The sequence below is a fragment of the Pleurodeles waltl genome, chromosome 9, assembly GCF_031143425.1.
Source record: "Pleurodeles waltl isolate 20211129_DDA chromosome 9, aPleWal1.hap1.20221129, whole genome shotgun sequence".
NCBI classification, from domain to species: Eukaryota; Metazoa; Chordata; class Amphibia; order Caudata; family Salamandridae; genus Pleurodeles; species Pleurodeles waltl.
In genome coordinates, this window is record NC_090448.1 from 1,091,890,365 (window position 1) to 1,091,906,055 (window position 15,691).

General features: G+C 43.7%; 1 protein-coding gene across 2 annotated transcripts in view; it reads left to right on the top strand.

The window, feature by feature from the left end:
* GANC (glucosidase alpha, neutral C) overlaps positions 1-15,691 on the top strand; it is a 388,017-nt gene that overhangs the window by 100,167 nt on the left and 272,159 nt on the right. For both annotated transcript variants that reach the window (XM_069208780.1, XM_069208781.1), the window contains one exon: positions 9,542-9,638. In XM_069208780.1, the coding sequence (XP_069064881.1) occupies positions 9,542-9,638 (97 nt within the window). The remainder of the gene's footprint in view (positions 1-9,541; positions 9,639-15,691) is intronic.

Below are 15,691 nucleotides of genomic sequence, written 5' to 3' on the forward strand. Positions count from 1 at the left end.
TCATGACATTTTCCCTCTGACACATTCCAAACTTACCTTTATTTCTGGCATTCTTTATTCTATCAGGCCTTTGTTCTCTCTAGTTTTCTTGCACCATCCACCAAGCCTGTCCCAGGGAAACTCATACTTCATGATAGTCCAACATTTCCCCCTTGCCACTACTTGGAGTTTAGCCTGGAACAGCATCATTCACTTAATTTTTATATTCTTCAGTCACTGCTTAATTCTCTCAAACATGCACCTCTGTCTTTGCACCACCTGGGTGAAATCAGGAAACAGGATCATCTCTCCCTTTACATAGGCCATGGAATTGTATCACTGTCCTTATAGTCAAGCAAGTATGTGAAGATGGCTCTGAAGGGGGGGGGCACCTGATTGTGGCACGGGAACCGGTGCAAGTGCACCCTCTCAATCAAGAAGTTGTTAGGCCATTAGGTTTAAGAATCGCCTTAAAAAACTGTAAACACTGGGGCCCTCCTTTCTTTCTGAAATACCTATGAATTGAACACTGTTGCACATAGAGTTCCTCTTTGCATCCTCTGTGTACTACTGAAGGATCAAAGTATAACTCAAATGCACAAAAGTTGATGGAAAGGTTCTTGTAATAGGTCTAACCACAGGCAATTGCTCTGGAAAGCATTCCAACCCATCCGTCTTTTTCCCACCTTGCCACCTCACTGTGCCACTGGAACCAAGCTACACCCAGCTGAAGAGCCCTAATCAGGTTGAAACCGTTCTTGGGCTGTTTGTGTTCTGTTTCAAAGAGGAACTGGCTTGGCAGTTCAAGCTGGGCTGTTCCTATTAGAGCAGGTACAGTACTGATTTGCATTTGGCCGGGTCTAACCTGAGTTTGGATGGTGGGCAAAATAACGATGGGTTAGAATGCTACCCTGAGTCTTTGCCAGTGGTTAGACTTATTGTGAGCACCATCCCATCACCTTTCATATGTTCATAGTATAACTCACTGTTTGCCAAATATACCTCTAAAGTTGTTTCACATCTTCTGTTTGTGACCACCAAGGGGGCAGTTTTGATGGCTTCTATCTACCCTTTCAGTCATTTTCTTGACCTCTGCCCTCACGAGGTTCATTGTAATGGTCACTGAGTCAATTTTTTGCTCCATCCTTGTTCTGGAAGATGTAACTGCCTGGAGCACATCTCTCAACAGTGTCTTGTGTCTCAGACCAGAGACCCTTGGCTTCCTCTAGTGCAGTATTCTTCACTTCTTTTTGCTGCTTTCTGAGAAAGATGCATGATTTCTGCTTTTTGCAGCCGTTTGCTGTCTTGCGGGCCAGTGTCTGCCCTTGTTATATTGATTTTGCCTTCAATGATGCAGAGTTCGGAAAGAGGGTGATCCCACCCCATCAACGATTCCCAGGCATTCCAATTCCCTAGGTCGTCCAGCCACCTCTCTGTGGTTGTGCCACACCTCCTTTCTGCTATGATATTCAAAGCACCATTTATCTCTTGCCCCAAGACCAGCTTCAGTCTTCTGCTGCTGCTGCCCCTGACATGATGCATGTCTTGAGACAGGGAAACCTGACACCTCCTCATTGTTCTGCAGCACAAACTTCTTCTGGCTCCCAAGCTTACACCAGTTCCATTTCTCTAGACTGTAAGGATGCATTCACTCCCCAGCAGTCCTCCAACCGCACTCTTCACCACTGCCCCGGCCCCTGCCCCAGGGGTTAGTCTCCCCTGCGTCTAGCTCTGCTAAGCTCAGGGCTTGCTCCACCTCCAGGTAGAGGTGTGGGAAGGAAACGAGGAGATGGGGTGTCCAATTTTTATCCACTTAGCCAACAAGTTGGTACACAACTGATTCAAAACGCCCCCTTCTTAGTCCGCATCAAGACACATCCCCACCACTTGTACTTTTATGTATTTTGGAATAAAAATGTATGCATGCGATCCCATATGATATGACTAAGTTAAATAGAAGTATGAATTTTACATATCTTTTAAATACAACTCTTTTATTAGAAACACTAAGCAACTGCTGTGACCAAATTTGTGAGCACCCATCTAAAACCGGTTGCAAAGTTACAAGGTCATATTACCTGTGAGTAATTTAGCTCATGGGCAGAACTTTAAGTAGAAATAAAACAGTGGAGGGGTCTCTTAAAGGGGTGTGGCTTATGCAGAACTAGGATAATTAGAATTGAACATGTTTCAATTCTGAAAATGTGAGACTATGACTTAAACATCACTGAGGTCTGTGGAAGGGGTAAAGAATTCGGAGGGTCCCAGACACCCCAATCTTCCCTTTACACCACTTTCCTCTGGAGTCCTCCTGTTAGGCATTCACACCTTCCCCACATCTTTCTGAAATTTTCCATTTCCATAACTCACAGCTTAACTCTTTCATCTTCAGCACCCTCTTTTCATCCTCTCCTGCATGTACTTCCTTGCACCCCCTTCTCCGTCCACTACACACACAATGCATACACACGTAAAAGGACGTAATACCATACCTAAGGTAATTTGTCCTCATTTTTTACAAGAAACCTGCTCTGGTGACCCAATTTCATTGGCAGGATTTGAGTCATTTGTTTTTCCGGTGTCAAAAAACTCCCACTAAACGCCGAGCAGCTTACTGTCTGCTGATGCTATGCTGCACAATGCTGAATTGTAAAGACGTCCAAATAAACAAAAAAATAAACCATGACTATTGGGGTTTTCAATAAAACTGCCAAACAGCCACTGTCAGAAGTTGCTCCTGTGTGAGGAGCATAACTTAATCCAGAAAGGAAAAGCCTTCAAGCCAAAGTGGAGCATTTTAGCAGTTATCTGCACAACATCACTATTACTAACCCAAATGCAGAAATACTTGTTACAGGGGACTTTAATCTGAACCTTTTCAATTACTGTGACAACTTAGGATCCACATGGCAAATGGATATAATTTGGCACATTACACCGCATATTTTCCGCCGGCAGTGACGAGATCCATCAGGGCCCCTTGTTGAAGCCCTGCACTCACTGGGGATAGCCCTGTGAATGGCCACCTTAACTGCTAGACGCGGCCTACACGCGCCTGGCTTCCAAACCCGGGGCTGCGTTCGACCTTTTATCACTGTCGCTGTTTAGCAGGCTGACTGCTTTTCAGATAGACCCTCGGCTGGAAAGCTATCACTGTCCTCAAAATGCAGTGTTACAGATTCAAGGCTACAGGGTAAAGCGGGACACGCAGTTAGGCGAAGGCCTCCCCTGTCCACGACTAAATCGCATCAACAGGTCCATTAATGCCGAAAAGAACCTGGCAGCCCTGACAAACAGCTACAGTGTAGAATATACTAAAATCAGCCCTTTAGCTCTTCAACTTAGGATCATGCTATGCATGAGTAGCAAACAAGTTATCACTCCGGTGCTTCTGCTAATGGTGGACATCATGGTACTAGTCTGCCCATTGAAAAATGAGACAACAAAAGTAGCCTGATCAATCAGCCAGAACAATACAAGGCCGAGCTTTGCCAACTACAGACCCAGCGCAAGGATCCAATCGGGGAAGATAAGCAGGTGTCACATGAACAAACGTGGATCCTCTTATTCAAAGTAGTAACTGTAGGAAACTGGCTCCTTGTTTGCAGTACCCTCACTTTTTGCCTGATATCTGATGCTAACTTGTGTATGCTGGAATCCTGCTAACCAGACCCCAGCACCTGTGTTGTTTCCCTAAACTGTTCCATTGTTTCCTCAATTAGCACACCACTGGCACACAACTAAGTCCTTTTTAAAAAGGACCAGTGATACAAAGGGCCCTGTGGCCAGGGAGGGTCCTTAAGGCCTGCAGCATGTACTGTGCCACCCTAAGGGACCCCTCACCAAACACATGCACACTGCCATTGCAGGTTGTGTGTGCCAGGTATGTGTGCTGGTGGGGAGAAAAAGGTAAATTCGACATGCTATCCCTCTCAGGGTGCCAAGCCCACAAACCACTGCCTGTGTCATAGGTAAGTCAACCCTCTAGCAGGCCTTACATCCCTAAGGCAGGGTGCACTATGCAACAGATGAGAACTTAGCCGCATGAACAATATGCCCCTACAGTGTCTAAGTCCATTCTTAGATATTGTAAGTGTAGTGTGGCCATATTAAGCACATGGGTTGGGAGTTTGTCATTACGATCTCCACAGCTCCATGATGGCTTCACTGAAGACTGGGAGGTTTGGTATCAAACTTCTCAGCACAATAAACAATAAACCCACACTGATGGCAGTGTTGGATTTATTGTAAATGCACACAGGGCATCTTAGAGATGCCCCCTGTATTTTACCCAACTCTTTAGTGCAGGACTGACAAGTCTGTGCCAGCCTGTCACTAACAGACAACCTTCTGACCCCATGGGGAAGTTTCTGACCCCAAGTCAGAAACTTCACACCTCCCCTGCAGGAACTGTAACACTTAGCGGTGTGCCTCAAAGTTTCAGGCCTCCTTTTACAGTGCCCTGGGGCACTCCAGCTAGTGGAGTGACCACTGCAGCTAGGACCACCCCTAAGGTGTCCAGAGCTGAAATGACCCCCCTTGCAGAATCCTCCATCTTGTTTTGGAGGGTAGGGACCAATAGGGTCAGGAATGTGCCCCATTCCCAAAGGGAGTGGGCACTGGAAGAGTATAGCCACCTCCAGGGACAGTAGCCATTGGTTGCTGCCCTCTGACCCCTGTAACACCCCTAAATCTAGTATTTAGGGGGCCCCTGAACCTCACCCACCTGATTTCTGGTGACCTCAAGAAGAAAGAAGAAGGACTCCTTAGCAGACCCCAGCAGTGAAGACTCTAGACAACAGCTGACTTGGCCCCAGCCCTATAGGCCTGTCTGCAGCTTCAAAGACCCCTAATCCAAGAAGGCGACACATCCTGCAGGACCAACGACCTCTACAAACCCTCAGTAGACTGCCTGCCCAACAGAGGACCAGGACCACTAGAGGAGAGCTGCCCTATCCACAAGAAATTTTCAAAAGGACTCCAGAACCGCCCTGGATCTGCGAGCCCTCTCCACTCTGCAACCGAACCCCACGGCCTGAGTCCAGGTGGTCCACAGGTCCAGAGAAAGTCCCCATGCAATTCTGACCCCAAATCCATCCTGGGTTGACACCTCCTGGCCAACACTACGACACCTGCAGCCTGAATCTGGAGGGCCCCCTGACCGCGACTGAATCCAACGAACATTCTCAGCGCCTAAAGGTACCCCTGTATCTGCAGCCTCCTGACCTTGGGGAATCCGACTGATGGTTCACCAATGTCTAGCGGGCGCCTCTCCTTCCTGTCCAGCCTTTGGTTTTCTACTAAATCCCCCCAGGCGTCTTAGGATTCCATTGCAATCCCCATGCCAACTTTGACCTCTGAACTTTGACTCGTGGACATCCTAACCCCTGAATACTGGATTTGTAAGTTGTGTACTTACCTGTTATCTGTGCTAACACCCACCCCTCAGGCCTTTATTGACTCCTATGAAATATTGTAGTGCCAACTTTTGAAACTGAAACATGTTACTTACTTGTAATCCTCTTTATCTTCAAAAACCAAACAAAGTACATTTGATACATATGCTTTATACTTACCTGCAACAAAGATCATTTGGTTCTAGTAATAAAGTAACAAAATATATTTTTGCTATGTATAAATAATTGGCCTGGAGTTAGTCATTGAGTGTGTGCCTCATTTATTGACTGTGTGTGTACAACAAATGCTTTGCACTACCCTCTGATAAGCCTTACTGCCCGACTACACTACCACAAAAGAGAGCATTGGGATTATGTGCTTTATCCTCTGTTAAGCCTCTGGAGAACCCCTGGACTACGTGGACACTATACCTTATTTTGGTATAGTATGCACAGAGCCAGCTTCCTACAGTAATATCTACTAATAGTTGTCTTTCCTGGAAGTGGACAACTCAGCTCACAGTGCTGTCAAATCCACAAAGGGCATAATCATTTAGATAATAAGACAGGAGACATACATTGCTGGCCTATATAGCATTACCACCAACGCCATAAGTGCACCATCGACATGTCCTATGCAAGCACCATCATTGTCACACTTGATAAATTTAGGTGAGGCGCTCCCATATCAAAGTCCCGTGAGGACTAAGCCCCCAGTTATACAAAAGTTCAGCTGGATCCCAGTGACACAATCAAAACATACTGAAATCAGGCAGAAATTGGGGATAACATGCCAAAAAGAGGGTACTTTCCTTTATAACGTTTCTGTAACCTTTGTTTTTTCAGTGATATATACACCCACCCGCTGTAAGTACTGTATTTTCTTTTACTTTTGCTTTGTCACTATATCAGCAGCTGTGAACCCCCATCACACACATTTGCATAGAATCACAACTAGCACACATTACCGTTGCCCTGTGCCCTCTGCAGACAGACCAAGGAGGATTGGATGAGCACTTATTCTGAACCCCTTTATGACCCACTGACAGGCACCATGAGAAACTCATACTGCCTTTGAGCTGAACTCCAAAGCTGTCAGTCATGGCTCGTTATAAACACCTACCCACAAGTTAAACTCACAAAGGTGCTGCACAAAAAAAACACTACATAAAAATGACATCCTGGAGAAAGCAAACAGTTTTAGGGCATGCATGAATAAGTAAATATGAAATATAAACAAGAACTATGTCGCTGACAGGGATTATCGTTTTGGTTTTTACAGTCATTGTTCAGAAATCAGTTAGTGCAAAGTTAAAAGCATAACTATAGTGCCTGATAGGGACCCATTTCCATGTTATGTTCTTAATTACTCTCTCGCCTGAGACCCTGGGGTACGAAGCACATATAGAGCCTTGCTTATGGGATAATATTGCATATGTTGAGCACTGCAAGCGCTAATTTAAGACAAGTCTCTGCCACTGTTTTGGACTGCTCGGTTTCCTAAATAGGTGAGGAGCTGGAGTGTACTATTTTATCACTTTTGTGGGTGGTAAATGGTTGCTTGCCACTGAAACGTTAAAGGTGTATGCTGCTGTTAGCTGGAAATGTGGCAGCACTTGTTGAGAAATCTAAAGAAAATAGTGGGAACACAACACAAAAACATGCTTGAAGCAACATAATTACACAGTTAAAGTGTAACAGAGCACAATACAACAAAACAGTGAAAACAGTGCACCCCAGCAACACACACTGAAATAATGCAGCTCAAAAACACAATAGCACAAAAACACAACAGTACACATAAGCACCACAACATGTCACACAACAAACAAACATTTTTGTCACAGATAACCACTTCTAGAAACCTGTTTTTATAATACTATTGTAAAACGTGTTTGAAGCAAGCACTACCTAAACTTACCATCAAGTGCATGAACAATCGCAGGTCAAAATGTTTAGTGTTTGAGCCCCAAGTGTCTTAAATTGTTGAACAACAATGCTAGCTTATCATCTAAGACAGTGGTAGGTGGTTGCTTGTTATGGCTGTTTCTGACTAGAAATGTAGCTGCATTTGTTGACGTGTAGAGTAAACAACTAAAAATAACACAGTAACATACAAAGCATACCATGTCAACACAAAACAATATAGGTAACAACAACAAAATGGAATGCATCACAACAACCACAGTACAACACAAAACATCACATTGCAATAATGCGGCACAGAAATGCGGTACAACACATTTGCACTATTATTCTTGCACACATTGCCACTTCCAGAGGCTTTCTTCTATAATAGTGTATATTTTGTTTGCACCCAAGGCTTTAAATAGTGCGGGACAAAAATGGTTTGTGTTCCCGCCTCTGGGACTGTTGGGCTGGAGTGAACTTGAAGACAGTCATTTCTTTCCCTAGCCATGAGGTTGCACTTCTCATGTGAAAGGATGGTGTTTCCCAGTAGTAAGGGAGAGAGACAGGCAAGATGTATTGTCCAGCCAAGCGTGACTGATTGTCTGTTAGTTGTCTGTACTTATGTATATTCATTTTCAGTAGTGGTGTAACAGAGATTGGTCAACTAAAACTACATTCTCTCCTGAACCTTGTCCACTGACATCTTTTTGCATTTCAAGCACTGTGTTTATTGTAACCTCAATTCAGAGCAGCGTCCGGTAGGGAAAACAGGAGCCCTCATCAGTATCAGGTATATTAGTGAACTAGTTAAAGATCAACAAAGGGTTTAATTTGTAAGACACCATTAAGAAAACAATCCATTATTTATAGGAAAGCATCTCGCACATGTTCAAATTACAAACAAAAGCTGGTCATACTGTCCATTTAATAAAATGTATATTGACAGCCAAACACAAAAAAGGACCTAATTTAGATTTCAGAGTAAGGATTGTACTCTATCAGGGTGACAGAATAAAATACTCCCCCACCTGGCGGAGTACCCATCCTCCAAATTTAGAGTTGTCTGCTGAGCTAGCAGACAACTCTAGTGATTGACAGGAATTGCTGCCATTGGTTCCTGTCAATGAGTTGAAAGTTTGATGGATGGCTCCGTCAAACATGACGGCCGCCAATCAGACTTTTAACTTGTTCAGGTTTCTTCAAACACAAAATCCCAAACCAGGATTTTGTTTTTGAAAACTCCCCAAAAACTACTGACTACCACACCATGGATTTTTACTCCCATGATGTGGGGGTCATTTGAACGTTTTTACTGTTCCCTGCCACCAGGTTTTTCATAGTGTTAAGGGAGAGTAAAAGCAGGCCATTGGACCGCCCACTCTGAATTGGGTGGGCTTTCAAATGGCCAAACCTCTGACAGCCCTTACTCCAGTGCGCCAGTGGAGCAGTATGTCAGTGTTGGAGATGGAGTAGTCTTTGTCGCTGAAATACGTAAGGCTTACCTGACTGTAAATCAGGTGGCAAGGCTGGTGTGGTGGAGTGCCCTTTCCGCCAAACTCTGAATCAGCCCCAAAGTTTGGATAATGGCCTTTAAATCTTACATTTTAAAGGGTATTATGAAGAGTGTAAACATGGGTTAAGCTAACAGTTAATCTCACACTTAAATGATATTATTGGGAGAAAAAACTAAGAGCAAGCTATTAGTTACCACCACACTTTAAAGCATATTACTGTGAGTACAAACATGATGCAAGCTATCAGTTGCATGATCTCCAATAGAATGTCATCACTAAGGATATGTTTGCGACAAACTCAGTTTGCTAATAACTCTCTGGATATTGGCTTCGTCACTGAAGTCTGGGTTACCCACTTTCTCTTTAGAGGCCTAGGACGTAAACACTCTGCACCCAATTATAAAGTAAATTTCCTTTGCTTTGTCCAGATTGGTGTTATTGCGCAGCTAGAAGGGCAAACATTTAATTCCCTGTACATCTGAGACAATGTTGGTACTAGAATGGACTCTTACTTCATAACAGACACCAGAAATAATAAATATCATTAATTGATAAGGTGAATGCAAACTCAGCAAACCCTTTATTGTGCTTTCTTTCCAACTCAAGAGTCATGCTCTCTCACCAGTGGGATTTCCACTTCCCATGCAATATATTAAAAGTTAGGTGGTCATAGAAATAACAGAAGTGTGCCCTGCAAACACTTGTAACATACGGTAATTTTGGTGCTACTCTCCACCATAGGTCCTACCTCCGTGGGACTGGATTTCGCCTTACACGGATTTGAACATGTGTACGGGTTGCCGGAGCACACAGAGACCCTTCAGCTTCAAAGCACCAGGTAAATTAGGTCAAATTTGAATTCCTCCTAAAAAATGTTTTATAAATGAATTGCACATGTTTTTGGTTGAATTTTATCTATGAAATTTGGTTTTATTGAGGGGAATCCTGCACAGTTTTTTAAAACAAGGACTTTGTTTATGAGTTTGTGGACAGATGTACTAATTTTCAGGTCAGATCGCATATGTTGTGCTTATGCACAGTGTCTGTGATGCAGCCTCAGCATTGATTCCACTACTCAAAATGTACTTTTCTGATGAAGCACAAAAAGACTGATTGCCAGTTGTTAGAAATGCTGTCTTTGGTTGACAGTCAGGCAACCCCCAATTCACTCTATTCAGGGTGAAAGAGAATCACCCTTAGTTAACCCCTGCTTGCCCCCTTGGTAGCTTGGCAGAGCAGTAGGCTTAACTTCAGAGTGCTAGGTGTAAAGTATTTGTACCAACACACACAGTAACTTAATGAAAACACTACAAAATGACACAACACAGGTTTAGAAAAATTGAGAATATTTATCTAAACAAAACAAGACCAAAACGACAAAAATCCACAATACATAAGTGAAGTTATCAATTAAAAAGCAAAAAGAGTCTTTATGTAGTTTAAAACACACACTAACACTGTTAGCGTGAAAATATACCTTGGGTGCATCAAAAATAACCAGCACGGGCGAGTGTGCATCACAAAGGGCTTGCGATGCGTCTATTTCACTCATGAGCGAGACCTTGCGTCGTTTCTCCTTTTGTCGCGTTGGGACGCATCATTTCTTCTATCCGCAGGAGAGGCGATGCGTCGATCCGGTCAGCACTCTAGGGCCCAGGCAGGCCTTGCGTTGTTTTTACACGCCCAGCTGTGCTTGCGTCGGAAATCCAGCTGCACGATGATCCGAAAACCACGCAGCGCGGGTTGCCATCTCCCAGCCTCCGTCAGCGATGCTGCACGTCATTTCTCTAGCTCCGTGCGTCGATACTTCGGTCGCGTTTCCGGTCGATTTTCAGCTGCGCAGCCGGCGGCGCGTAGTTTCTTCAGGGGCAGATCCGAGTCGTGTCGATCTTTTCCCCGCACGGCATTCTGTGCGTGGATTTCTTCCTCTCCAGCCCAACTGTCAAACTGACCCAGACAGGGAATCTACAAACAGGCAGAGTCACAGAAATGGTATAAGCAAGAAAATGCTCACTTTCTAAAAGTGGCATTTTCAAACACAAAATCTTAAAATCAACTTTACTAAAAGATGTATTTTTAAATTGTGAACTCAGAGACCCCAATCTCCACATGTCCATCCGCTCCCAAAGGGAATCTACACTTTAATCAGATTTAAAGGTAGCCCCCATGTTAACCTATGAGAGGGACAGGCATTGCAACAGTGAAAAACAAATTAAGCAAAATTTCACTGTCAGGACATTTAAAACGCATTAGTATATGTCCTACCTTAATCATACACTGCACCGTGCCCTTGGGGCTACCTAAGGCCTACCTTAGGGTGCCTTACATGTAAGACAAGGGAAGGGTTAGGCCTGGCAAGTGTGTGCACTTGCCAAGTCGAATTTACAGTTAAAACTGCACACACAGACACTGCAGGGGCAGGTCTGAAACATGACTACAGAGCTACTTATGCGGATGGCACAACCAGTGCTGCAGGCCCACTAATGGCATTTGATTTACAGGCCCTGGGCACCTCTAGTGCACTGTACAAGGGACTTATTAATAAATCTAATATGCCAATCATGGATAAACCATTTACATACACATTTTGTAAAGGAGCACTTGCACTTTAGCACTGGTTAGTAGTGGTAAAGTGCCCAGAGTAACAATAACAGCAAAATCAGATTCCAGCACACATCAACAACCTGGGAAACACTGGCAAAAAGCAAAGGGAGACCACGCCAAGGATAAAAAGTCTAACACCAGTATTCACAGAAGTCCTATTTCATTATTACCCAACAGGCAGGACTCTCTCTGCGATGTGTTGAGGCCATCTCTGAAGTCGTAAATGGAGGCCTGCAAGATACAACAGAACTCCTGCTATGCATTCACATTCGCAATGTTGTGTCGTTTCAAACTCTGTCTCTTACAAACACAAAATTGGCACAATCCAAATAAAACATCAAGGGGACTATGCCGCAATCTACCGCCATCTCCTTCCTGCAGTGCCCGGAGCTGCCTCTCGTAAAGTGGAAGCTCTCCCTCACGGATTGCTCCCACTTAGCGAATGGATGGCGGCTCCTCTTGGCAGTTGGTAATCTGTCAATGGTTTGCCACTGAAGGAGTCGGCTCAAACCATTTTTGCCCCTGTTTAGGGTAAGCAATGCCTCTTTACCATCCACTTTTCTTTCTGATGTGGGAGGTTTTGTGATGTTGACACTGTAAATAGTACATTAGTACCTTACAAAGTGGGTTTTGGGGATCTACAGAGCCTACTAATTTGCCCACAGCATAGGCTTTGTGAGTACAAAAATCCTTCAGTACATCTGTCCCTTTGTCCTCAAAGCATTTCAGGAAGTCCCAGCTGAAGCATTGTTCTTGAGAGGTCATACCTTGCCCAATATTCATGTACCTGTGCAGGTGTGGGGTGATGATCTAAAGGCGCCTGACAGTCTCCATCTCCACGGAAATGTTGTTTTTGTATGGTACATTGTTGTTGCGTTGGAAAAACCAAGGTACTGAAACCTTTCTGGCTATGGGGTTTGTGAGGTAGCCATAACAAAGGTTGCCAAAGGGTGTACTGTCTTCTGTTTTAGGGTTGTGAGTGATCTGTGAATCTGTGTCTACATTTTCAGTTTTCCAGCTGTGTTTATTTCCTCCAGCTTTCCTTCAGTCCATCTATATATCTCTTCATCCAGCTATCTTCTTGAGAAGAATATTTGTCAAATGCTTTTGGATAGCGAAGTGATCAGTTTCTTCTGATAAATGGCTTGGGAGTGAGCTCCACAGGCAGAAGTCCTGTGGAAGACAATTCTGATGGCTTCTGGTAGCCAAGTGTGTCTTCTGGCTTTGGAGAATATTGAGAAGAGTGTAACAAGTATATACTGCAAGTACTATGGTTAAAAGCCTGTTTAGTGATGTTCCTAGGCTCAATCTTCTCCATTTTCTATTGTGAATTCCATTGGTGTGGAAAACTCCATTCAGGGCGGCCCTCCTTTCTTGCACTGTCTAGATACTTAAGGCAATAAGGAGTAACTCTCTACTGTTACAGTTTCAGGGTTGCTTTTAATCGAATGCAAATCTCATTCATATTTCATTAAACACTTATCTACGAAATGTATTTTTCCATTTATGATTTTGTCCTTTCACTACTTTTATTCCCACATATTCAATATTACCATATTAAAATTGTTTCCTATGATCCGGCAAACACACTTTTAGTTCAAGAGCCTCTGTCCATCTGCTTTTTGAGCTTTCCATAGGCTAATACTTTGTTCTGATATCTGCTCAGTCCTGCCCTGCCTCAAGGCCACAGTATTGTCAAGCATCGTTTTGTTTTTCTCTTCTCTGTTCTGTATGCATTGCGTTGTGTAGGATGGACTATAGAAACCAAAGAGGGGCGTCTCTTTGATATCCATTGTCAGAAAGGCAGTTGACACCACTTGCCTCTCCTTTTCATGTAATGATTGTGTCAGTGCTCTCATGTAACAGCATTTCGGGCTTGGATCATTCTGAGAAATAGTTCCTATGAGTTCTTTATGCCAATAGGAACTACCATGCCTACTCTTGTCCCTTTCTTAGATGGGACCCTATTTCTCCTATGACATGGTTTTTTGTCTACACTGGTTTGAGCTGCAGAATCCGGGACTGGAGTGTCTCCTGATTGCTTTGTTGGTTTGGTTACCCGATCAGCTGACTACTCATCTTATTGGCAGTTTACTGCTTGCTATCTGCTAATTTTGTCATATAACTTGCCAGTTCTTGTGAAACCCTTCTGCCTATTTGTTTTTCGTGCTCCGCAGACCCCTCACTCATCATATGACCTATGGGGTCTGCCAAGTGCGGCCAATCTGACCTGGATCCAAAGAGCCCATCGGTTTGAGCAATCTTGCAAGGTAATTTTCTAGGTTTAAGGTTTTGAGATCTAGGTAGCCATTTGTTCCTCACACCTCTTGTTTTCTTGAACTTACACGTTTCTGGTATATTGTCAGGAAGACCAGATCCTCGGGGTCTGCGCACGTCCCCAACATGTCCACCACTAGACAGCTCCAAGACTCTGATAGATAAATCACAGAGACTGAGAGAGTCCAAGCGGGGGAAAAAGGGATTTGGATGGGAACAGCTGGGAAGGAGACCTGTAGGAAACAAAAGGTTAAAACACACAATATCAAGATTATATCACATTGACATTTACTAGACTATGATTCTAAGCATTGTCATACAGTAACCATGGATAACTTAAGAAAGGACTAAGAACGAGGCCTCAAGACTTCTGGTTACCTGGGAAGGAATCAAGAATGATTAATACAACTTCTCAATGAAACTTTTCATGAAATGTTACACATTGACTAGGAATTTAAGAACCTTCTAGAATTATGTTTTCAAAATCAAACATGGTCTTTTTCATGAGGACAAAAAAATAATCTGATCGTTTCCTGGAACACAATAGGAATTGTATTAAGGACTTATTATGTACATATAATGTATCATCTAGAATTTTAACACATAGTTTTACATGCAAAAAATGAACCGCGCACACTGCCAATTTCAACAAGAATATGCAAATGACATGAAATGACGGCGCACTCTGCAAGCGATCTGAAACATCAAGTTTTAAATGTGGGAATGAATCGTGCATCTTGCCGATTCGAATGCCCCCATGTAAATGCCAAGAAATAGTTGCGCATAGTGAGTATCAAGAGTTAAACACAAGGAATGAATCGCGCGTCTTGCCGATTCAAATGCCACCATGTAAATGCCAAGAAATGGTAGCGCACAATGAGTATCAGGAGTTAAATGCGCGGAAATGAATCGCGCGTCTTGCCGATTCGAATGCCACCATGTAAATGGCAAGAAATGGTAGCGCACAATGAGTATCAAGAGTTAAACACAAGGAATGAATCGCGCGTCTTGCCGATTCGAATGCCACCATGTAAATGCCAAGAAATGGTAGCGCACAATGAGTATCAAGAGCTAAACACAAGGAATGAATCGCACGTCTTGCCGATTCGAATGCCACCATGTAAATGCCAAGAAATGGTAGCGCACAATGAGTATCAAGAGTTAAACACAAGGAATGAATTGCGCGTCTTGCTAATTCCAATGCCCCCATGTAAATGCCAAGAAATGGTAGCGCACAATGAGTATCAAGAGTTAAATGCATGGAAATGAATCGCTCGTCTTGCCGATTCGAATGCCACCATTTAAATGCCAAGAAATGGTAGTGCACAATGAGTATCAAGAGTTAAACACAAGGAATGAATCGCGCGTCTTGCCGATTCGAATGCCACCATGTAAATGTCTAAAAATGATTGCGCACACTGTTGCCGATCGGAATCTCTAAAGTCAAATGCCAAGAATGAATTGCGCGTCTTGCCGATTCAAATATCAACATGTAAATGCCAGAAACCAAGAGCACATTCACACGCACAAGGAATAATCTTCAAATATGATAACTAGGCCCAAGAACTCAAATGCCTTCGAAAACGGGATTGGGGGCCCAGCCTGACCTCCGCCTTACCGCCCTGATCAAGGATCCCCAATACAGGCAAGGCCTGGAAGATCAAGGTAGGCCTCCGGAACAGGAGCTCAGGAAATTGCTGCTGCTCTGCATCGGGACCTCTGAATAGTGAGCACATGGAGCTGGGCTGGCTCCCTTATACAGAGTCTGGCCCAGCCCACAAACCACACCCAGTCATGCTGCAGTGAAAGCTTCTAGAAGGCCGTGGAAAGGGACCACACCCTGACACACTCTGAAAGCCTGCAGCAATACATTGCAAATGAACAGTATTTACAAGCACCTTGAATATAAGTCTTCAGGATTAAACTCTGCAATGTAAAAGGTTAAACAACAGCATATCAACATAATGCATGAATTACATTATCTCATAAGTGTTGGGTTTTTGCATTCCA